The following is a 25,013-nucleotide window of genomic DNA, read 5'->3' as shown; positions in this document are numbered from 1 at the left end:
CGCATGGGTTTATTTGGTAACAATATAAATAAATAAAACGGCGGGGTCCGTTGAATCACGACTGCTAGATTGCGTTTGAAATCTAACTTCCCTCTTAATTAGACAGAGAGTCGGAAATGGAAAGTATACATTTTCGCCTTCCACGAATTGTAAAAGACTAAAAAAACATGAAATTGTTAATTTGTTAAAACATTTCAATACAGTTGCTGCTCAGGGAGTTTCAATGGTCTTTAATAAATCATCCATAAGATGAGATACATTTCTTATTAACCTAAGCGTCTATGTCACATACGGATTAAAAATGTTTGGTTGTCTTTTACTGATTGAAAATATTGATGAAATAACGAACATTAATTTCTCATTCACTTTGTTTATTTCTACAAAACAATCTGATATTTCTTACAAGCGAAAATATTAGGTGACCAAAAAGTAGATAAAGTAAATACAATACAGAAACGTTATGGAGATGCGGGCATGCCTTTAAAATTAGGAAATTCAACACATCTTTCACACCGATTCTTAGTTTTGTTAATGAGATTATTTAATTCGCGTTTGTTATCAACATCTATGCTTTCACATCTTGCTTGGACGTCCCTACACCAATTGTAAATGTCCTGATACATCTCCATAGAGTTTAAAACGCGCAAATTGTATTTAACAGCTTCGCAGTACTCTAGTAAATACAATTTTCGTTTTGAGAATACGTCAAACAATTCATCTTCTTCTTTGTTCTTTTCAGCGTCGATAATGGCATCTTTGATTTCACCATCGCTCCGGCCTCCTCTTGTATATTCAACAGTTAATTCCTTTATGTTGTTGTGCATTTCCTCTTTTGCTTTAACTCCCAATACACCGTTGTGGTCTATAGTGAACGTTATTAAAATCTTACATTCTCCTGGAGGTGCCGGAGTAATATTTTCTAACAGGAGCGAGCCTAAATAGTGGTTTTTCTTTACATTTAAACGCTCACCTTCAAATATTTTGAAAGGTGCTGTTTTTTGCTGATCTTTTGTGGTTGAAACACTTATGGAGTTACCTGTAGGTATAGGGGTGCCTTTTTTTATAACAAAATGCATTCTGTCAGCACAAAGCTCTACTCCAAGGGACAAAGGAACTACATCGGTCGTGATCAGTTTCTTGATTTTTTGCATGTTGTTGTTGGCTAACATGGCCGCCTGAAGAGCAGCTCCTTCTGCAACACATTCGTCGAGGTTAATAAACTTGTTGAGAGTTTTACCGTCAAAATATTTAGTTAACTCTTGTTGAATTTTCGGTATCCGACTGGAACCACCCGACAACATCACATGCTTAATTCGGTCTTTTGGAATTTTAGAATTTTTAAGACACCTGTCAACAATGTTTATTGTTCTTTCAATTAAATTTTTTGCTTTCAGTTCAAATTCGCCCCTTTCCAGTTCTATTTCTACCATTTCGTGGTTCTTTATGAATCCTTCCAAAGTAATACTTGTTTCTTCGGCCTGAGAAAGATCAATTTTCGCATCTTCACAAATATTTTGCAGTCTGCGCATTTTTCTCCTGTCTTCCTTGGGATTCCAGTCATATTCCTTTGTTTTTTCACAAACATAGTCAACGATAAGATTATCAAAATCTTTTCCTCCCAGTTCTGTGTCTCCATCCACGCATATAACGTCGATACTGGTTGCAGTTCGTTTTAGTACGGATACGTCAAAAGTGCCCCCACCTAAGTCATAAACCAATGCATAGCAGTTAGTCTCGTCGTCTTTTTTAAAATAATAACTCAAAGCTGCCGCCGTCGGTTCGTTAAACAGCTTCAAAACAGTAAAGCCAGCTGCGTTGGCCGCTTTCAAAGTTTTTCCTCGTTGAGTTGAGTTAAAATAAGCTGGAATTGTGATGACAGCTTTGTCGACTTTGTGTCCCAATTTATCCTCCACGTCTGTTTTAATTTTCTTCAAAATTAACGAACTAATTTGGTGAGGAGTTAGTTCCAGTGTGGCGTCGTCGCGTTCGATTTTAATCACAGGACGGTCAGACCTGTTTTCAACGTTGAACGAAAAATACTGCAAAGTTTCTTCTACGGCCTTGAAACGTTTACCAACGAATCGTTTAATTTCTAAAATAGAAAATTTTAAGTACTACTAAAACCACGCATTGAAATTTTACCATAAATTCCGTTAGGTGGCAACATGTCTGCCATTCTCTTTGCATGCTGACCAACGATTGGTGGTGAGTCAGATTTTTTCAGAAAAAATACACACGACGGTGTGAGTCTTCCTCCTTCGGAATTTTCCAAAATTTCCACCGAACCGTTCTGATAACAGGCAACACAAGTGTTTGTGGTACCTAGATCGATACCAATAACTAGTTCATTCATCGCTCTGAAAGAAGAAGGTTACACATTAATGAACAGCAACAGTTTAGTAGTTGATATTGGATATTTACTAGTTCTGTTAAAGAGGCTGAAATACTAGACAATGTACTTATATCACGTAATTAGCTTTTGGACGATTTGATAACGGCAGTTATCTAATCAATTCTTTGCGTCTGGGGAATTCCGGTATCGCTATAAAGTATCAGTTAATAGATGTTGTTTGTTTATATTCTATTTTAATGTATTAAACTGATACCGTTATGGCCCAGATTTATACATCTCGAAACATAAAATTCAAATGTGGACACCACCAGATAAGGTTTGAAACAAACGTCTCGTCCCCCTAAAATACAGTCAAATAAATCCAGTTTCTTAAATAAGTTATAAAATTTGATTTCACCATGGTGTATTTACATATCTTGTTATGCCATAATCATCTTTCTAAGCTGCATGCCCAAGTTTGATCAAAAGAATGGGTGTTAGTTTGGTATTAGATGCTCCACTACTTCGCGTTACAGGATCACTACCACATTTTAATATTTTTGTAAGATGAATTAAGTGAATTATGCCGAGCTCCTGTATTGGAGAACGGGTTTTGGTAGATTATTCCACAACATATTTCAAAATGGTTACCATACCAAGTTTTTTTTCAAATAAGACACTGGATATAGCAATGCTAATTAAACAACTTGAGTGGAAATGAATAACTTACCCAATAAGCGAGATAAAAACCGAGCCTATTGGTTAGTACTTTTTCAAATAGTCGCGTTTTTTTTGTATCATAATTAGACAGCGGATTTCTGTCGGGCTATGTCACGATTATAGGTGGGGACGCGCTGGATCGCCGGGACTCAGTAGCGGGTGATAGATAGTCACTGAATTTAATCATCACTTATTCCATATATATATAATTAACAATTTATTAATCAAACGGCTAAATAAGTGAGAACGGGAATTAACAGCAGAGTGCAACGAAACAGCGCTATTCTAATCTCAAATAAACGAAGTGCAGCCCGTAACTTCATTGAATTCCCATCCCGTACGAGCCGTACCGAGTTTGGCCTTGCCTAGCCCGACAGAAATCCGCTCTCTAATCATAATCCACTAAACAGTGCTAAACTAAAGTGTAGTGAAAGTTAGGACGTGTTTCATTTGGCCAATTTTTCAATACTAAAAGTATACGAGTTATGCAGGATATGAGTATAAGTAGTAAGATTTCATACGCTTTTTAATATTGAGCCAACATATGTATTTATAGCTGTTAAATTTTAGGCTGGATTTGTGCATAAATTTACAAATTCAGTCTTTCGCAAATTTTAGTATTTAACAAAATACCAACAGTGTTCATGACCTCACAAACCGAAAACGCAATAACGTTGACATTATCTAGATAGAACTAAACTAAGTGCTATAGTATTACCGTGCACTTAACAAAGAATAGTATTTTAACAAAATAATCCTTTGAAATTAAGCAGATATTTGTTGAATTTAACTTACTAGACGCAATATTTTTCAAGTTAGGTGTTGTTTTACAAATTAGAAAATTTATTGGGGAATTTATAATATTACCCAATAAATTTTCTAAATTCCGATCAAAAAGAATTTCAATTATCAATTCTGCTATCTTTTTTTAACACATAACAAGGAAAGGAGGTGGCTTATCTTATCAGTTATCAATTTATAATACAGTGCAAAGTTCGAGACGAATATGTTGTGTCGAACATTATGTCCACGTGGATTTCACAACTATGAACTTTATCCTTGCGCAAATCAGTCCTTGTCTGAGCTTAATATTTCACTTTATCAAAACAATGAGACGTACTACTATGTAATCATTTGACGACTGAGGTGATACTTAAAATATATTGCCTGTTTAAATTGGTATTAAAGTGATATAAATCCGATTTGTTTATCTACAATTTTACGTTTTTAATCGGTGATAGTACCATGTTGATATAATTTATAGTAAATCTGGTTTCACAAAAAACGGGAAAAGATGAGCAAATCTGGTTCTCATAGATCAATGAAAAGCAATGAACAAATGACGTTCATGTCACTGTCATTTGTCCCGTTTTATTTGAAACCAGCTGTAGATACGACAATTACTCATTTACTAAATGTTTACTCTAAAATCAAGTATTTATAAAATTTGGGATATTGAGCTAAGATTTACTTCGCAATTACCTAATTATAGAAGGAATTTTCCACGATTTTCACTTTGACGATTTCATAACAGATAACACAGGTGTTTGTAGTAGTTACACCAATGTCAGTGGCTAGTCCTTCATGGTTTTGGAGTAAATAATTTGATGATAGATAGCAGTTATCGTATAGAGCATTCTTGAATCTTGGGAATAAATACCTCAAATTGTTGTAAAGTGTTGTTATGTTTGATCGCTGACTGAATCAACTGAATAATCCATCGTTCCCGAAAGTTACCTCAATTTAAACCCATACTCGTTCTAGATGTGCGGCGATCGGGATCTTTCTGTATTGCCGTTGGCAACTTCCTCTTCCAGGCTTTTCTCTAGCGAACGCCGCTTCGATCGCTGTTATTAACGATGAGTCATCATCGGCGTAGAGACCAGAAAGTTCTCGACGGCCCATAGCCGTCGTACCGGGGCAGCGTATGGGTTTGTTTCGTAACATAGCCCCCTCCTTAGTTCTGATCGTCCCGATCAGAAACGTCGACGGTGTCACTGTTGTACTTCATAAGGGGGTCTAAATGGACGACCTTCATTTTCGTCTTGGGTCCTCGTCGAATTCTGTAAATGACAGTATGCGGACCTTCCCAGTCTGATGACAACTTCGGGCAATGACCTTCTTCGTGGATTATAAAGCCATACCAAGTCCCCTGCCTGGAATCCTGAGTTACACTTAAGGTCGTAGCTTGTTTTCATTCTGTCACTTGCCACCCGGATCTTGTAGGGTACCGTTTCGTGAACGCTCAACAGCTTCCCTTTCAAGTCATCGACGTAATCTATAACCTCCTTTGGTTCTTCACTCGGAGAGCCGAACAAAATGTCACAAGGCAGACGAAGCTGTCTTCCTAAAGCTATCCACGCCGGTGTCTGACGCGTCGTGTCATGGAAAGCTGATCGATAAGCCAGTAGGAACAGTCTTTCTGATACTCGGCCACCACCTTCAAAGGATCTTCTTCCATGGTATGATTGAACCGTTCTACCATTCCATCTGACTGTGGGTGCAACGAGGTAGTCCGTGCCTTCCGTATTCCTAGTACTTCAGTAATCCTTTGGAATAGATTTGACTCGAAGTTTCCGCCTTGGTCTGAATGGAGTTCCATTGGGACCCCAAACCTGCTGATCCAATTGTCAATCAGCGTTGTTGCAACCGTCGTGGCTTCTTGGTTCCGTATTGCATAAGCTTCGGGCCATTCGCTGAAGTAATCGCTGACGACCATTATGTACTTATTCCCGTCGTCGGTCACCGGAAAAGGACCTGTTATGTCCACTGCAATTCTTTCGAAAAGCGAGCCGACGTTGTATTGTTGCATCGGCCCTCTTGCCCTAGTCCGCGGTCCCTTGACCACTGCACAGGTCGTACATTTCTTCCACCAGCTCTCAACGTCTTCCCGGCAACGGACCCAATAGAATCTCTCCCTCATTTTATAAAGCGTCTTGTTGATTCCAAAATGAACACCAGAACCCCCGTTGTGCATTTTTCGAAGTACTTCTTTGGTTCTAGTGGCCGGAACCACCAACTGCATTTTGGTATGTTTCTCATCTGGACTGTCCTGAGCTCGCTTAAGCAATCCGTTTTCGACACGCAGGGAGTCCCACTGACCCCATAACACTTTGAAAGAGGGTGACCCGTCTGATATTTCCGACCATGCTGGTCGTTCTGCTCCATCTGCTTTCCATTTGAGCAACGGCCCGATATCCACGTGTTCTGCTGCCCTCCCACAGTTGAACGACGTTTCACGCTACTCGATCTTGTCGCAGGGTTTGCAGCTCTTACACGGTCTTCTCGACAAAGAGTCCGCATTATTGTGGAGCTTACCAGCCCTCTGTCGAATTTTGAAGTGATAGTGTTGGAGTCGTTCAAGCCATCTAGCCACTTGTCCTTCGGGATTCTTCATCTGAAGAAGCCATGTGAAGGCTGCGCGATCGGTTCTAATCAGGAATTCGCGTCCATAGAGATACTTATGGAAATGTTCAACAGCCGTGACAATCACCCGCAACTTCTTCCTCGTAACACAGTAGTTCTTCTCGGGTTTTTAAAGTACGCTGCTGAAGTACTCAATGACTTTCTCTTGCTTGTTCTGCACCTGTGACAATACAGCACCCATTCCAATGTTGCTCGCGCCCGTGTCCAAGATGAACATTCCCGATGATTGAGGATAGGACAGAATAGTTAGGACTAGAGCATAGTGCGTTCTTCAATCTTTTAAAGGCTGCTTCACATTCAGCCTTTAAAACAGAGACTTCAAATCCGTCAGTCGGTGCAGAGGAGCAACAATATCAGCAAACCCGTTGACAAACCTTCTGTAGTAGGTGCACAATCCCAAGAAACTCCGTACTTCGTGTTTATCTCTTGCTCTTGGCCAATCGCGAATCGCATTGATCTTTGTTCCCGTAGTCTTGATCCCGTTTGCCTAAACAGTATGCCCCAGAAATTCTACTTCTTTTTGGAAGAGGAGGCACTTCTTCGGATTCAGCTTTAAATTTGCCTCCTTCATTCGGCTAAATACTTTTTCCAAGTTGGTCAAATGCTCTTCAAATGTCTTTCCTATTACCATGATGTCGTCTAAATAAACCAAACATGTTTTCCATGTTAGCCCTCGCAATACCATCTCCATTAGTCTCTCAAAAGTAGCCGGAGCATTATACAGTCCAAAAGACATTGCAGTAAATTGATACAAGCCACTCCCGGCAGAAAAACCGGTTTTTTCTTTTGGTCCTTCAGGCTTTTGGAGAAAATAATTTGATGATAGATAGCAGGTATAAGTGTATTGTAATGTTTGATCGGTGAATAAAATCAGCGTGGGTAAAATTAATCAATTTATTTCTTCATAACTTGAATTTACACGACTATGTACAAAATAATTCCGGCGCAACTGAATTCGTTCCCGAAGGTGACCTCTATTTAAACCCATACTTGTTCTAGATGTGCGGCGATCGGGACCTTTCCGGATTACCGTTCGCTTCCAGGCTTTCCTCTAGCGAACGTCGCTTCTATCGCTGTCGTTGACGATGAGTCATCGGCGTACAGACCAGAAAGTTTTCGACGGCCCATAGGCGTCGTACCGGGGGGGCGTATGGGTTTATTTCGTAACAATTTAGTACCGATGACATTTTTTAATAATACTAACTAAACAAATCGTGATATATTTTAAGATATTTACTTGTGTGTACAAACGTTTCAAAATCTAGTATGCAGAAAATGAAGAAAAGAGTAAATGAAGTAAGTAGTTATGAATTTCAAAACGTATCGGGTCGACCTGACAAAATAGAAGCGATTTGTAAAATATAATTGTGAAGTGGATTTTGACTTATTTCTAGTAGTTGAATACCTCGGTAACTCTGCTCAGTTTGATGCTTACAAAAAGGGTATTTATTTCTGAAAAACTATATAATGAAGAAGCAATTAAAGTAGACTAGAATTATTGAGATAAAGGCATGTTTTTAAATTCACGATTTTTAACAATAGGTACACATTGCCGCTCAGCCTCGCTTATAAGATTATCTAATTCGCTTTTATTGTCAACATGAATATTTTCAATTTTAGTTTGAATGATTTTACACAAACTGTACACCTCCTGGTATTCTTCAATTAAATTTAAAATACGCAAATTGTATTTAACGGCTTCGCAATACTGCAGTAAATATAGTTTTCGTTTTGAAAATGTGTCAAATGATTCGTCTTCTTTTTGATTCTTTTCAGCGTCGACAAGTGCATCTTTAATTTCGCTCTCGCTGTGTCTTCCTCTTGTATATCGAACAGTTAATTCCTTCGAGTTGTTGCTTCTTTGCTCTTTTGCCTTAACGTCCAATACGCCATTGTGGTCGATAGTGAAAGTAACCCAAACCTTACACTGGCCTGGAGGCGCCGGCGTAATATTTTCTAACAGAAGCGAGCCTAAGTAATAATTTTTCTTTATATTTAGACGCTCTCCTTCGAATATTTTAAACGTTATTGTTGTTTGCTCATGTTTTATCGTTTCAACACGTATGGACTTCCTTGTAGGTATAGGAGCGCCTTTTTTTATAACAAAATTCATTCGGTCAGGCCATACACCTATTCCAAGGGACAAAGGAACCACATCTGTTATAACTAATTTCTCGATTTTTTGTGTAACGTTTGTGGCCAACATGGCCGCCTGAAGAGCAGCGCCTTCCGCAATACATTCGTCGAGATGAACAAACTTTGTCAGAGTGTTTCTGGCAAAGAAGTCGAACAACATTTTTTGAACCTTCGGAATTCGACCGGAACCACCCGACAGTATCACATGTTCAATTTGTTTTTTTTTAATCTGAGAATTTTTGAGACATCTCTCGACAATGTTAATTGTTCTCTCAATTAAAGTATGTGCTTTTAGCTCAAACTCTTCCCTCTCCAGTTCTATCTCAATTTCCTGATCCGACACGAATCCATCCAAAATAATACTCGTTTCTTCGCCTACGGATAAATCAATTTTGGCATCTTCACAAATATTTTGCAGTCTGCACATTTTTCTCCTGTTTTGCTTAGGATCCCAGTCATAGTGCTCTGTTTTTTCACAAACGTAGTCAACGATAAGATTATCAAAATCTTTTCCTCCCAGTTGAGTGTTTCCATCCACGCATATAATATCGATATTGGTTGCTGTTCGTTTTAGGACGGATACGTCAAAAGTGCCACCCCCTAAGTCATAAACTAACGCATAACCATCGTTCGCGTCCTCTTTTTTAAAAAAATAACTTAAGGCCGCCGCTGTCGGTTCGTTAAACAGCTTTAAAACAGTAAAACCAGCTTCGTTGGCGGCCGCCAACGTAACTTCCCGTTGAGTTGTGTTAAAACAAGCAGGGACGGTGATAACAGCTTTCTCGACTTTGTGACCAAATTTATCTTCCACATCTTTTTTTACTCTTTTCAAAATTAAAGAACTAATTTCTTGGGGAGTTAGTTCTTGCGTGTAGTTGTCGCGTTCGATTTTAATGACAGGACTGCCTAATTTGTTTTCAACATTGAACGTGAAGTACTTCAAAGTTTCTTCTATGGCGTTGAAACTTTTACCAAGGAATCGTTTAGTTTCTAAAATTAAAAATTTGAATTTGTATCCTAGATACTTGTAATACTTGAAATGTTACCATAAATTCCATTAGGTGGCAACGTGTGTACCATTCTTTTTGCACACTGACCAACGATGGGTGGTAAGGCAGAATTTTTCATGAAAAATACCCAAGACGGTGTAAGTCTTCCTCCTTCGGAATTTTCCAAAATTTCCACCATACCGTTGCGATAACAAGCAACACAAGTGTTTGTCGTACCTAAATCGATGCCAATAACTAAGTCGTCCATGGTTTTGTTTAAGGAAATTTACACACTTTTATACCGCAAAACATTGAGTAGTAAAGGTGTTCACCATTTTCTAATAGAGTAATTGAAATCACTATGATCAATAAATTAATGTAATCAGTTACTAGATAGTTTCTAACAACAGTTATCTTATCAATTTACTGGATGTTAAGAATAAGCATATCTTTTTTTAAATCTATTTTGACATTGTTTCAAGTGACTTTTTCATAACGAAATTTTGTGATGTGCTTACCATTTTGGAATAAAATTATTTGATGTTACGTCTCGAACCTATGAAACATTGGATGCTTTTCTCACTTTCTAAAGTAGAAACCAAACGCCTTTTATTGAAGTCTGACTTTTATAACATTGAAGAATCTTCTTGTTTAATTGTGAAGAATTATTCTGAATTAATTTCATGTACTTATTGATATTTCATGACTTCTATAAATACTCCTATTTATGTATTAGCACTTAAGTAAATGTATCTTTATCGTTATCTTTATGTGAATTAATGACGTAGTTGTTTTAACTTTTTACTTTAGTGAATAGAGTACTCCACATATTATAACTGTTAGATTTCTTTTCGTAAAAAAATTGAGTAAAGTAAAAAGTAAATTTTCAAAAATATAACGGTATAGCCTAACTTTATTTTTGGTTTTTAAGAATAAAATTGCTGTGTTAAAAAATTAGGCTGCGGCTGACCAATCAATTGGAAAAATACGTCTTATCTACGTTTGACATCTCACTCTAACAGAACATTAGAAATTACAAAAAATTGGTCGTTCCACACCTGACGTGATAAGAAAAAAAGTTACATATATCAGTTGTTTTAATCAAGAATTTATGAATTTCTGTACGACAATTACTGAATCGCCAAATATTTACTGTAACATCGGGCATTTGTCAAGGTTGAGGGCAGTTTTATCCGATCCATTATAGAACTCTTTAAATTTTCAGTTTTGAATCAGACTTTTGGACTTCTTTTTACTCATTAAATTTTTTAATTCCGCTATTTATTATTGAAAATCAACACAATATTACTTTATTACTTAGAAATATTAAGTAAAGAATAAACAAGAAAATATAATTAAAATAATGTATCTAAGACAACAATGGACGTACGGGCATGTTTTTAAACTTGCAAGATTTAACAACAAATGCACATTGATTCTCAACTTCACGAATGAGATACTCTAATTCATCTTTGTCGTCGACATCCATGGTTTTACCTTTGGTTTGAATGTTTTCACACAAACGGTAGACATCTTGATGTTTTTCGATTATGTTTAAAGTGCCCAGATTGTATTTAACCCCTTCGCAATACTGAAGTAAATATAATTTTTGTTTTGAAAATACGTCAAACAACTCGTCTTCCTCTCTATTCCGTTCAGCATCCTTAAGAGTATCTTCAATTTCACTTTCACTTCGTCCTCCTCTTGTGTATTTAACATTTAATCTCTTCATATTGTTGTTTATCTGTTCCGTTGCCTTAACTTCCAGGACACCATTGTGGTCAATACTGAAAGTAATTGAAAGCTTACATTGGCCTGGAGGCGCCGGAGTAATATTTTCTAACTCTAGTGAACCTAAGTAGCGATTTTTCTTTATAATCAGACGCTCACCTTCATAAATTTCAAAATTTGCTGTTTTCTGCTGATTTTGTGAGGTCAAAACACGTATGGTATTAGTTGTAGGAATAGGAGCGTCTTTTTTTATAACAAAACGCATTCTGTCAACCCAAAGCCCTATTCCAAGGGACAAAGGAACTACCTCGGTCATCGCTAATTTCTTGATTTTTTGCGTATTATTGTCGGTTAACATAGCCGCCTGAAGAGCAGCTCCTTCTGCAACACACTCGTCGAGGTTATTAAACTTGCTGAGAGTTTTTCCGTCAAAATATTTAGATAACTCTTTTTGAATTATCGGTATCCGACTGGAACCACCTGAGAGAATCACGTGTTGAATTTGATTTTTTGGAATCTGAGACTCGTTAAGGCATTTGTTGACGATGTTTATCGTTCTCTTAATCAATTCGTGTGCTTTTAGTTCAAAGTCTTTCCTTTTCAACTTTACTTCTATCGCTTCAGAGTTCGGTATGAATCCGTCCAAAATAATACTAGTTTCTTCTCCAGTAGATAAATTTTTTTTGGCATCTTCACACTTCTCTTGTAGTCTTCGCATTTGTCTCAAGTTTTGCCTAGGATTATAATTATATTCTTCCATTTTTTCACAAACATAATCAAAAATGAGCTTGTCAAAATCGTTTCCTCCCAGTTCAGTATCGCCATCCACGCAAATAACGTCGATGTTTGTTGCAGTTCGTTTTAGTATGGATACGTCAAAAGTGCTACCACCTAAGTCATAAACTAACGCATAACAATCATTCTCGTCGTCTTTTTTAAAAAAATAACTTAAGGCTGCCGCCGTCGGTTCGTTAAACAGCTTCAAAACAGTAAAACCAGCTTGGTTGGCAGCCGCCAAAGTAACTTCCCGTTGAGTTGTATTAAAACAAGCTGGGACAGTAATAACAGCTTTGTCGATCTTGTCACCCAATTTATCTTCCACGTCTTTTTTTATTTTTTTCAAAATTAAAGAGCTAATTTCTTGCGGAGTCAATTCTAGCGTGTCGTTATCTCGTTCTATTCTGATTACAGGACTATCTAACTTATTTTCAACGTTGAACGAGAAGTGCTGCAAATGTGGTTCCATAGCGTTGAAACTTTTACCCACAAATCGCTTAGTTTCTAAAACAAAATTTTGAAATTTTCACACAGAGAACTATTGAAATGTTACCATAAATTCCGTTAGATGGTATCTTATCTCCCATTCTTTTTGCACGCTGACCTACGATTGGTGGTGAAGTAGACTTTTTCGGGAAAAATACATAAGACGGTGTAAGTCTTTTCCCTTCGGAATTTTCCAAAATTTCCACCTTGCCGTTCGCATAATAGGCAACACAAGTGTTCGTCGTACCTAAGTCGATGCCAATAACTTGGTTCTGCTGTGTAGATCTTCCTCCTTTGGGATTTTCCAAAATTTCCACCTCGCCGTTCATGTATTGGGCAACATAAGTGTTCGTCGTAGCTAAGTCGGTGCCAATGACGTGGTCTTGCTGTGTACCTGGATCTTCCATGGTTTTACAGGAATAAAGTGACACACGTATAAACAATAACACAGCTTGGTAGTTAAGATAGTATTTTTATAAATTTCAAATGGAATCATTGAAATATTTATCCCTGTCATCAATGAATGTAATTATTTGATAATTTGATAACAGTGGTTATCTTATCAATTCTTTGGATCTTGGAAATCAGTATATTGTTTTTAAGTGTATTTCACATTGTTTCGATTACTGAGTTTTCGGGACTGGAACTATTGTCATTCGGTGGCCATCTGAAAATAAGGGTGCATTCATTTTTATTATTTACCCCGATATCAGCTGACGAAAATTTTGTAAGAAGAATTTATGCAGTTTATATAATTATTTGCAACTTTTATTATTATTACTTACTCGAAGTACTGTTAATAATAGAAAAGTTATGAACAGGAAAAAAGAAAAACAAACAGATGAAAAACGTTTCAGTCATACAAAATAATTGCATTTAAAGCAAAACATTCTGGAAAATTTTGAACGAAAAGCGAAATTAATATGCATTCAAAAAAACGTCAACAATTCTTCATTAATTAGTAATTTCAGCAAATATTTTCTAAGTTTTTATTACATCTCCAAATTGTAACATATATACTAAGGATCCTCGTAAGCTTTCTATCAAGAAATACCTCGCTGTCTATAAACTCCAACAGGACTTTTTGTTGTGGTCAGTGAGGACTTTATGGGAATCTAAAAAAAAATGTGCAGTGTTGAGGAGACGGAAAGAAAATGGTAAAATTTTGTAGGAAAGTATCGATTTTGCAATTAGGCTCCGGATTTTTTTTTGTTTCTTGTAGAGAAATAAGGATTTTGCATTTAAGCTCCGTCCCCTTGACTCACGACGAATGAAAAAAATCACCAGAATTGAGATAGGGCGAGTGGTCGGGGCTTATATTTCGCCTTTTTTTTTCTTAATATATACACATAGCCGTCTTTTCACACCAAAAAACTTAATATATGATTAAAATGGTACATTTTTGCAAGGAATTATAGATTTTGCATTTCCATTTTAAACATGTTTTAAGTTTCATGTTGTGAAAAGAAGTCTACACATATTAAAATGAAACGGCAAAATATATATTTTTCCCTTTTTTCTTAATATGCAAAGTCTTCTTTTCACGACAACTAACTTAAAACATTTTCAAAATGGTAAATTTTTGCAAGGAAATCTGGATTTTGCAATTATGCTCCGCCTCTCGGTCTCACAACGAATGAAAAATTCTCCACAATAGAGATTGGGACGAATATAGGTGGGGCTTAACCTTTGGCTTTCTTTTTTACACAATACACACAGCTTTCTTTAAACAATATAATTACATAAGAACATGTTTTACAGGATATTTTTTTTTTGAAAAGTAAGGATTTTGCAATTAAGCTCCGCCCTCAAGCTCACTACGAATGAAAAAAATCATCGCAATTGAGATAGGGCGGGTGGGCGGGGCTTATATTTTTCCCTTTTTTCTTAATATGCAAAGTCTTCTTTTCACGACAAGTAACTTAAAACATTTTCAAAATGGTAAATTTTTTGTATGTATTTAAACTTTAATCGTATTTTATTTACGGGTCAGTGCTTCTCCAGGACTTCGGCTACAACTGTACCTGACATCGGTGCGGATTTGCTCGAAATAAAAAGACGTCATCAACAGGACTCCATTGACAACGAGATAGTTAGCAACGGCAACGCGAGTGTTAACATCACTGTACTAAAACGGTTACATTTCACAAAAGGGATGATGATGACTGATGACTCTTGTCCTGTTAATTTACTCTAGTAATACAAGTAATACAGTTTAGCAATTCTTGGTCAGCAAACTGACGATACAAAACTATTCAAATTTTACTATAAATAAATATTGTGATAAAATGTTCTGTTCAATTGTCTGTCTTATTACTTTTTTAATACCATCGAAGTGGTAGAAAAAATGTAATGCCCAAATTTTATGCACATTTTCTTTGGGACAGTTTTAACGCTCACAGGATGTCACTACGTTTTATCGTAACTTTTGAAACTTATGGATAACACAGTTGAAAGTCAACTCTGTAGTCTCTAAGATTTCATTATTGCAATCATCAAGCATGTAGGTAAAAGGTCTGACTCACGTAATTAATTAACACTCTTGCAACGAGATTAAATCGCCGCCCCCCTACATCTCTAATCATGTTATCTTAAGAAGACAATAGAAAGTAGGTTCCCTCTTCGCACGTTCGTCGTTAATGAACATTTCCATTGTAAATTATCAGTATTACATGCAGAGAAATGTAACGTTTGTATGTAAATAACGATGAGAAACTCGTTCTAGAGCAACCGGAAGAAATCTGTTACTCATCGCAATAATTTCGCGAAAAATGGAGACGTACGGTAGAAAAGCATGAGTGATGACTTCATAAATTAGTTGTATAGTCAACCAGAAGCCGAAGGAAGTTGTTTTTAAAAGTGCGCGATTTATGTGTTTGCGTTAGATAAAGACGAATAGTTTTACTTTCCGCAACTATTTATGTCTGATCAGGATGAATAACCATAGTTCAAATTTGCGGAGCTGCTCACACAGGTTGTTTATTTGTTTTTGAAATTTTTGCGGCGTATGTTCGATAACCGTATCGGGAGAGGAAGACGAAGCGGTCGCTTTTCGAAATTACCATAAGAGGATAATGAATGAGGCAGGTTTTGGAGCAGGGACAAGTTGACCGACCGGATGTTCGCTTCCGTTCACAGAATATCACCTTGCAAATATAGCCGAGGTCTGGGTCGGTGGTCGACATCGGCTTCTTATCTTGGAGGAGGAGCAGGAAGAGAGTAAACAGGCCTTCAGCGTTGAAGCACGGACTGGGTCGGATATATAGGCAACACAAAATACAACGGTACGACAGGCAAATATTTTCAAGTTTCAAGATGAACGTGGGGACGGACGTGGGTGTTTTGTTACGTTTCTTGACCGATTTCTTGATTGTATCATTAAAATATTTTCAAAAATTAGGTGTCTACTTTTTTAAAATTTCTTTGAATATGATATTTTTTTAAGAATATGATCGTAGGTACATGCGGCTGGCAATATTTTTTGCCCCTACTTATCGGAGAGAACACTATGTACTACACCATATTTTTATGTGAGAACACTATGTACTACACCATATTTTTATGTGCGTTTTTAATAATAATCCTACATTAAAAAAGTTATCAAGTTACCTTGTCTATTAAATATTTCGCAAGATATACCTATGGGGTATCTATATTTACAACTAATAAGTTGATAACTGCTTTAATTCGTTTAAGGCTTCTTCCTTTGTTCTATGACCTAGCTTTCTTAGATCTTATAAATTTTAAATTTTGCTACGCTTTGAATTGGTGTCATTTTTTTATTACAATCTTTATAGTGAATTTCATGTTGTTGAAGAGACACATGGGATTGGGAGATTGGGACTGACATTGTTTTCTGTAACTTCTCTCTTTATTATACTTTTCAGATTAGTACAATTTTTTTGTTTGTATATATTTACCTAAGTATAATAATAATAATAATAAATATTTATTTGCCCAACAGAACGATGAGTTCCAATTACAGGACAAATTCTAAAAACTAACACTAATCATAATCTATCAATCGATACACAATTACAAGACATGCTGTAATAACAGCTAAATAAACATATAATGCCATAAACGTTTAAAATACGTCTATAAATTTAAACTTATGCAAATCGCTGTTTTTAGTTCCTTTATTGTGCAGCTGAAGTTGTCACAGCGGCTACTTCTTTCCACTTTATTACAAGTATGCCATGTTTATATAATCTTGGAGTCAAAATAATTATTTTTGAAATAACAAGAAAACTACAAGATCAATGGCTATCATATGAACCATTTTTCAATTACATAATTTGAAGAGAAATTGTATTATCTTAAAAGTGTCAAACATCTTTTTTCTCTTTTCTCTTGCTACATGAAGGTTTGGGTCTGCGACCTAGTACCTTCTGACGTTTCGTAATGTGTGGAATCCCATTATTATAAGTGTTCCAAAAAACGCATCCCGTTCTCTTATACTTAAATTCAACGCTTTTCCGTGTTGTTTGGTGTAATTGTTGGATTCTTCGATAATACGGTTTTTTATATTATAGTGGAAGAAATAATGAACATCGCTATAGATATAGGGGAACCAATATCCACATTTATTTTGGTCCAAAATGCTTAGAATAATTTACCGATTCAAATAATTTTGAATTTTATGCTGAGTCTGAACACCAACTGTAAGTTTTTTCTTCGTAATGAATGTTATTGCCACCATCAATGTCTGAAAATTCAGCTAGTTTTCTCGGTAAATTTAAAATGCGGTTCATCTAAGAACCGGATGGTGTTAAGTGAAGTTCCTACTGCAATAAACCCAATTTATCATGCAAACTGTATTAAAAATTGAACCTAAAGAATCTGAAGAAAAAGTGCTGCATATATTGACCCCAGACCGATATTTAGATGATTTCAAATTATTTTCGATCAGGTTTTTTCAAGAAGTATATGTCGGAAACGATGTAACAAATAAAGTACAATCTAAGCGGTAAACAATTTGACAGTCAACGAGTTCGAGCATTCCTCAAACAATGTGGTCGCGAATGGCAACCAAGAAGTTGCAAGCCGACAGTGTGAAAATAAGTTTGAATCGCACTTTATTATCTGAAATTACAAATTAGTGTAACTGTTTGGACAAAAAATTTTGACATTAATAACCTGTAGTCATAAAAAACTAACGCCGTGTAAAATTACTCACAACCTCTTCTCAGATTTAAAACCCCGTCACAGGATTTGCAATATCAACTAAAAATGAGATATTATTGTCTGGAGAACCATTGTCGACACCCATGGCGTAACTGGGAGGGAGTTTAGGCGACTGCAGTGAGGATACAAAATTTTTAAAAATTTAAAATCTGTTTGATAAAAAAGCAAGCAGTGTTTACGAGTTATTTCGTTATGAACAACCTAATTTCTTGTGGTTCTTACGTTTGATAATATTATCAAATTTGATAATAATTTGTTAAAAATGCTCAATCAATCCAATCTAAATTTTTACCCTCCTTGTGCGATTGGCATGCGGATTATTCGCAGATTGGATTAGATTGGGCATTCACAATTAGGGATTGGATTTGATTGGGCGTGATTGGGCCTTTACACGTTCTCATAGAAGTGGGTCGTTGCGGTCTCTGTCAACTCTCTTATAGGGGTTACTAATATGCACAAAATGTTTATGTTTATGTTTATTTACGGAAAACTCCATTTAAAAAAAAATATATATAAACAAGGGAAACTAACAAAAGTAAACAATCATTTACTACCATTACTACAAATACAAAATGATATAAAGAAGAAATAAAAACTATATATAACAAAAAAGCTAAGCTAAAATAAAATAAAACTATAACTTATTATAATATAACGAAATCTGGGACCTAAACCGAGCTTTCGACAATTTAAAAACAGAAATTTCAGATCGATTTGAATATTCGTTAGCAGCTTTCATCATTCTTTTCAGCGGATGGTAATAGGCTAGAGAGTTGTACTTGACGTTGGAACCCTAAAAATGTTTTTACTGCGTGTTATCCGGCTACTTATTACAGGCAATAAGAAGGATAATTTTCCTAACAAATATGGTTGATCAATATGCCCATTGATAATGCCGTGAAGAAAGCAGGTATCAGCAATCAATCTTCGCCTAAATAATGACTGAATATCTATCATGTTCATTATCCAGTTGTAACTACCCTTAACATGTCGGTGCCCAGATTTGAATTCCATAGTGCGAAGAAATTTTTTTTGGACTTTTTCTAACCTTTCAGAGTCTACCTAAATCGGGGACCATACAGGAGAACAATAATCAAAATTCGACCGAACAAGTGAACAATAAAGAGATTTCAATGCTGAGGGTGAAAAATCCCCACATGTTTAAAGCTTTTTTAATAACAAACGAGTAATGATTTTTAAACGAAAGGGAAGTGTCAAAAATCACTCCTAAATCCTTAATTTCTGAGACACGTGAAACAATATGGTTTTCTAAATGGTAATCATAAATAGTGTGTGTTTTTGTTGTAAAAAATGAAATTACCTGACATTTATTAATATTCAGAAGCAACCAGTTTTTGTCGCACCAGTCAAATAGTACATTAAGGTCCATCTGAAGTTGTTCAGCATCTTGAACCGAATTTACAGATTTAAATAATTTTAAGTCATCTGCATACAACAAATAATTAGAATAACGGAAGCCACAAGTCAAATCATTTATAAATAACAAAAAAAAGAACAGGTCCACAGTGTGTGCCTTGAGGAACACCAGATGTGACGCAAAAAGGAGTCGAATTATAATTCCCAATGCGAACTTGTTGAGATCTGCCAATCAAAAATGAAGATAACCACCGAACCGTTTTGTCATTGAAGCCTAATCCGTGTAATTTCATGATACGTAAACGATGATTCACACGATCAAAAGCTTTCTCGAAGTCCGTATACACAGAGTCAACTTGAAACCGATTAGCGAGTGCTTCATTTAGGAACATTTGATATTCAATAAGATTGGACAATGTTGATCTACCAGGGCAAAATGTTAATGTAACTTTTTTGAGTAGTAGTATTAATTTATTATTTGCCTTACAGGCTTAATAATATTCCCAATAGGGTTACAAATTAACTTAATCTACCTCATGTAAATCCATAACAATAAAATAAATAAAATAAAATAAAAATTCGAGTCTTATATAATAAATATTCTATTCTTTCTGCTTGCTCACCACTTGCCATAGTTCCCTTATCTTCCATACTTCTTTCATCCAGTCCAGTCCTCTTCCATCCTCGTTTAGCACTTCTTCCCTACTTTCCTCCGATTCTCTCAATCCTTCACATCCTTCCAGCATATGCTCTATTGTTTCTCCCTCTCTCCAACATATCCTACACCTTCTGTCAGTTTCATCCATCCAAAAATTATTCTCTTTCTCTTCATTTCCACACCTAAATCTCGCCATCATTCTTTTCTCCTTTATACTTTCTCTCTCTGTGTACTTTGGTACTTCATCCTTTACTATTTTTCTATAGTCTGCATTATATCTAGACTCCGATATTCTCGATCTAGGTTCTTGCTTATCTATATCCTTATCCCTTACACTCAGCTCTTCTTTCATACTCCTTCCCATTTCTCTCATTCTCCCTATTTCTTCACATGCATATCCCTTTCCTTCATAATACTTGTCCCTTTCGTTCCAAACATGCTTTCCCCCTTCCTTTCTTATTTCTTTCCAACATTCTTGCAATATCTTGCAATCACCTCTCTCACTGAACTTCTCTTCAAATCGAACCGCCCTTTTACCCGCTTCCACTCTCATTTTCTCCCTTTTTGTTTCTTCTCTCACTATATACCCCGGCGTATACTTTTCCAATCCCAATGTCCATTTCAAGTATTTTTCTTGCACTCTCTCTATTTCTTCATATTCCCTCCATCCCCAAATCTCAGCTCCGTACATGAATACACTTTTGACCAAACTATCAAACATCATTATTCTTCTCTTATAATCATGTCCCAATTTTCTCTCTCCTATTCCCCATACTATTCCCACCACTTTGTTCGCTTTTTGGACCATTTCTTCAATATGCGCTCTATCTGAGTTATTGCTCTTTAATGTATATCCTAAGTACTGGAATTCTTTCACCTGTTCAATCTTCTTCCCTCTCCATGCCCACTCTTCCTTCTCCTTTCTTACTTTCTTCCCAAACACCACCATTTTTGTTTTTTCCACATTCACTTCCAATTCCTTTTTTTTACATACTTCTCCAAACTTTTAATCATTGCTTTCATTTCTTCTCTTTTCTTTGCCACAATCACCAAATCATTTGCGTACGCCAACGACCACACTTTCTCTTTGCCGAGTACCACCCCTCCTGTCTGTGCTTTTCTGAACATTTCATCTATATCTCCTAGATAAGCTGCAAATAATGCGGGGCTGAGTGGGCATCCTTGTCTCACTCCTCTATTTGTATAAAAACTCTCACTCTCTATTCCATTCACTCTCACCGTATTTACTGTTTCTTCATATATTTCTTCCATTTTCATTACCAAGTATGCATCTACTCCCTTTCTCCTCAAATACTCCCACATTTTCTCTCTATTCACGCTATCAAACGCTGCTTTGAAATCTATGAACAATGTGTACATTCGTCCACCTTCTTTCCTTATTTCTCTTCCCACTAAATGCCGCAGGATGTACACATTGTCCATAGTACCTCTTCCTTTCCTAAACCCTGCCTGACCGTCTGGTAACATACCCCTTGCTTCCATCTCCTTTCGTAACCTCTCATCGAGTATCATTGCATATATCTTGTACAATCGCACGCAAATGTTTTGAGCCTAAGGGCGGATCATTTTTGCCCGTCGTCACTGAAGGAGGCGGTCCAAATCGTCCAAGGGCAGAATTTGTAGGTAGGCTCAAACGACAAGGAAATTTACGTGTTGACCAAATTTTTACTCTGAATTAGTTTTAATTTTATAAATACCCTATCTAAAATGTTCAGAATATAATGAGTCTATACTTGTGATTTACCATTCCATTTATATTTTTTGGATTTGTTTATACATACAAGGTGACTCAAAAAAAAAAATGACTGAGTCAATTTATTTTATTGAAGAAATCAAGAATTACAAAACTGAATACTTTGAAATCTTGTCAATTAGTTGGAACCTGAGCCCCCTTTTTTTTGCAATATCTGTGATGTGCTATTAGTTTCCGTAACTTATAAAATTAGAAAAAAAAACCTGTTCTGCTCAAATAAAATCGAGAATATGCTCAAAATCACACTTATATTAGGTCTAGTTGTGCCAACCACAGTTATAAAATTCACATTAAAATAAGTCACGGACATTTTTTGAAGAGTACTACATTTCAAAAAACAAAAAAAAAAATTCAGTTTATAAAATTCATAATTTTGGTTTAAAGTTTATCAATCATGTTTGACGCTTTATTTTATCCGTTCCATTTGTTATCCTTTACTGCGGTCTCTCTTGGGCCGAGGTATAGCACCGGACCGAACGTTCTTCGACCGATAGGATAATTTATTACTTCCGACATCTTTTCGGTGACAAATTTAATCTTCGCATACTTCAGCGTAGTTAGTGAACTCCTTGTGACCACTGAAATATACAAAGAGTAAATTTTGAAATGGAACGAAAGTCGAAGAATACTTGTTTATTGCGAAAATATGGTTGATGGCATGCGCCGCAGACTTGAAGAATGCATCAACAATAATGGTTACTATACTTCGTATTAAAATTGCTTTCCTACTAAAAATGATTTTAATACTTTGTAGGAACAACCGTTCCCACAAAAACCACGTGATCGACCTAAACTCATTCATTATTTATGTAAATCTGTACAAATGTAAATACGTAATATCTTTCGTCTACCTGCCCTATGCTCCTATTTTCTCTTCCAATTTCTAGAATTTTCTAAACTCTTTCTTTACCCGCTTCCACCTCTCCAAAACCGAAATTACCTGTAGACCATTCAAACACCCTTCTAAAGAAACTTCTTCCTCGAGCTCTCAAACTGTAACCATCAAATAAAAAGATCTGAAAACCGTAACCGTCGCTATTTCTCAAATTCACCAACGATACCCACAACGTTTTGATTAAAAAGTAACCATGCTTACAAAAACTTCAAAACATCTACAATATTTCAAAGTATTCAGTTTTGCTATTCTTGATTTCTTCAATAAAATAAATTGACTCAGTCATTAACTTTTTTGAGACACTCTGTATAACCAAATCTAAAAAATATTAATACAGTGATAAATGACAAGTATAAAAACTCATCATATTTTATACATTTAAGATATGATTTATTCTGCAAAATTTTGAGGTGACGTCATAAATTTTTTAGAGGGGATAAGCAAATATATATTAATTAAAAGTGTATCATGTTTATCATGACTTTAAAACATCTGCAAGATTTCAAATTATTCGATTTTGCAAATTCAAAATTAAATTGCAAAATATTGTTTTTTAATTTTTATTTTTTTTTCCAAAAATCTGGACGTTTCGGATAAAAACTCAACACGGAGTCATAAACTACATGTGTAGGACTATGTTACTGTATACAATTTAAAACCCTTTTACTATGCATAAATTTGAAGTGACGTAATCACATTATTGGTGGGGATGATTAGACAAATTTAATAATTTTGCGACATTTATGAAAAAAATATCAGTTAACAAAAATGGCACGTTTTTATTATTATGCCAGTTGCATGTCACTCAACGACAATATCGTTTTTTTTTATTTATTTATTATGAACATTTATATACGGAACAATTGGTCGAAAGATGTTAGAAAGCAAAATAATTCCTGTCCGGACCATCGTTACTCACGAACGAAAAGTGACCATTATTTTATGGGAACAACTACCTGCTAAATCTTCTCCGACAAATTTGAGAGAACTGGTGTGTCATAAATACTTCTTACCAAATGTAAATTTCGTTGTAGTTTGAGCCTACCTACAAATTCTGCCCTTGAAGGATTTGGACCGCCTTCTTCGGTGAGGGCAGGCAAAAATGATCCGCCCATAGGCTCAAAACATTTGCGTGCGTGTACGCCGTATTGAGCAAGGTAATCCCTCGGTAGTTCTTCACATCACTTTTTTGTCCCTTTTTAAATAATGGGATTATTATACCTTCTCTCCACTGCCGAGGAAACCCTTTTCCCTTCCAAACTCCATTTACCACTTCCCATATCTTTTCTTTCACTCCTTCTGTCCCGAACATCCACGCTTCGTTCTGGATTCCATCCCCTCCTGGTGCCTTTCCTCTTTTCAGTCTTCCAATCTGTCTTTCTATTTCATCTTTTGTTATTTCCGAACCTCTCCACACTTCTTCCGTCGTTGTGATTCCTTTATTTACTTTGCAGCATTTTTCCTCACAACCTCCCAATAATTCCATAAAGTGTGTTTTCCATTCATGTATTTTGATTTTCCCGCTGACTTCAGTCTTCCTTCTCCGTTCCTTGTTTATATATCTCCATACTTGCTCTTCTGTTTTCAGGGACTTTATTGTCTTCTCTTCTTCTTCTCGTTTTTCTCTTTTTCTTTCTTCCCATTTTCTCCTATAATTCTCTCTTGCTTTTAGGTACTCTTCTTTCCTTCCCTTGTTATTCTTCCATTTTCTTAATTTTTCACTTGCTTTTCTCTTCAACTCACTACATTCTCCGTTCCATCCATTATCCCTCCCTTGCCATATGTATATCTTTCTTTTTTCCGTAGCTTCTACAATTAGGTTGCTCAGTTCCACCATCATAGCTTCTATATCTTCTTTTACTTCGAATTTCTTTTTTTCAAGTCTACTTCTGTATCTTTGAATTCCCTCTTCATCCCATATTCTTTTTTCTAATTATTTTCTTTCGTGTCTTCTCTCTTGTTTTTCGTACTCTTGCTCTTTTCCTTTGATTTTTATTTCTAGCGGCATGTGGTCTGATTCTACCCTTTCCCCCACTTTGAAACTCTCTATTTCTTCCCACGCCTCTTCGTTGACAATCCCATAATCTATAATTGATTCTCCCCTCGCCCCTACGTACACCCATTCTCCTTCTTCATCTCCTTCCTTGTTTCCTTTCAAAATTTCCAATCCCATTTCTTCTATTATCTGCCACAATATTTTCCCTTCTTTGTTATTTGCTTTATCTTTTGATCCTCTTTTCTCTCCCTTTTCTTTATCTATTATTCTTGTCCCCTTATCGCCCAATCTTGCGTTAAAATCCCCTCCTATAAGTATTTTTTCATCTCCTTTTTCTTTTGTTTCCATTTCTATGTTTATCTTGGTTTCCTCCATTTTCTTGCTATAAACGGTTATTATTTCCCATCGATTGTTATCCAGCTGTATTGCTTTCTTCATTAGTCCGTTTTTATTATTACTTCCCTTTTCCAATTCTTGCATTTCTTTTCGAATTCCCATTACTATTCCCCCGCTTGCTCTCCCCTTTTTC

At 36.0% G+C, this 25,013-nt stretch overlaps 4 protein-coding genes across 7 annotated transcripts in view; 1 reads left to right on the top strand and 3 right to left on the bottom strand.

Moving 5' to 3' along the window:
* The window catches only part of LOC135137628 (uncharacterized), a 430,031-nt gene that overhangs the window by 161,815 nt on the left and 243,203 nt on the right, over window positions 1-25,013 (top strand). The gene's annotated exons all lie outside the window — the stretch shown is intronic.
* LOC135137454 (heat shock 70 kDa protein-like) lies at window positions 355-2,522 on the bottom strand. 2 transcript variants are annotated; one of them, XM_064067118.1, is made up of 3 exons: window positions 2,422-2,522; window positions 2,143-2,357; window positions 355-2,092 (listed from the first exon to the last, which is right to left on the bottom strand). In XM_064067118.1, the coding sequence occupies exons 2-3, from the start codon at window positions 2,351-2,353 to the stop codon at window positions 459-461; spliced, it is 1,845 nt and encodes a 614-aa protein (XP_063923188.1). In that variant the 5' UTR covers window positions 2,354-2,357; window positions 2,422-2,522; the 3' UTR covers window positions 355-458. The 2 variants fall into 2 exon arrangements, with proteins under 2 accessions (XP_063923188.1, XP_063923189.1); XM_064067119.1 differs by lacking the exon at window positions 2,422-2,522 and having other exon boundaries at window positions 2,143-2,409.
* LOC135137333 (heat shock 70 kDa protein-like) lies at window positions 7,974-9,871 on the bottom strand. Its single transcript, XM_064066956.1, has 2 exons — window positions 9,661-9,871; window positions 7,974-9,604 (listed from the first exon to the last, which is right to left on the bottom strand). The coding sequence occupies exons 1-2, from the start codon at window positions 9,869-9,871 to the stop codon at window positions 7,974-7,976; spliced, it is 1,842 nt and encodes a 613-aa protein (XP_063923026.1).
* Window positions 10,884-13,046, bottom strand: LOC135137497 (heat shock 70 kDa protein-like). Its single transcript, XM_064067178.1, has 2 exons — window positions 12,665-13,046; window positions 10,884-12,615 (listed from the first exon to the last, which is right to left on the bottom strand). The coding sequence occupies exons 1-2, from the start codon at window positions 13,002-13,004 to the stop codon at window positions 10,973-10,975; spliced, it is 1,983 nt and encodes a 660-aa protein (XP_063923248.1). The 5' UTR covers window positions 13,005-13,046; the 3' UTR covers window positions 10,884-10,972.

Source organism: Zophobas morio, unplaced genomic scaffold, assembly GCF_036711695.1.
Source record: "Zophobas morio isolate AGI-343-1 ecotype UQ-CSIRO unplaced genomic scaffold, CSIRO_AGI_Zmor_V1 ptg000029l, whole genome shotgun sequence".
Classification (NCBI taxonomy): domain Eukaryota; kingdom Metazoa; phylum Arthropoda; class Insecta; order Coleoptera; family Tenebrionidae; genus Zophobas; species Zophobas morio.
Note: the sequence above shows the minus strand (reverse complement) of the source record. Positions and strands in the feature narration are given on the sequence as shown.

What these genes read in the sequence shown, in the direction of transcription:
- LOC135137454 (XM_064067118.1), bottom strand. Translation starts at nt 2,353, where the DNA reads ATGAATGAACTAGTTATTGGTATCGATCTAGGTACCACAAACACTTGT. An exon ending in GCCACCTAACGGAATTTATG is followed by an intron (nt 2,093 to 2,142) that starts GTAAAATTTCAA and finishes TTTCTATTTTAG; the next exon opens with AAATTAAACGATTCGTTGGT.
- LOC135137333 (XM_064066956.1), bottom strand. Translation starts at nt 9,871, where the DNA reads ATGGACGACTTAGTTATTGGCATCGATTTAGGTACGACAAACACTTGT. An exon ending in GCCACCTAATGGAATTTATG is followed by an intron (nt 9,605 to 9,660) that starts GTAACATTTCAA and finishes TTTTAATTTTAG; the next exon opens with AAACTAAACGATTCCTTGGT.
- LOC135137497 (XM_064067178.1), bottom strand. Translation starts at nt 13,004, where the DNA reads ATGGAAGATCCAGGTACACAGCAAGACCACGTCATTGGCACCGACTTA. An exon ending in ACCATCTAACGGAATTTATG is followed by an intron (nt 12,616 to 12,664) that starts GTAACATTTCAA and finishes ATTTTGTTTTAG; the next exon opens with AAACTAAGCGATTTGTGGGT.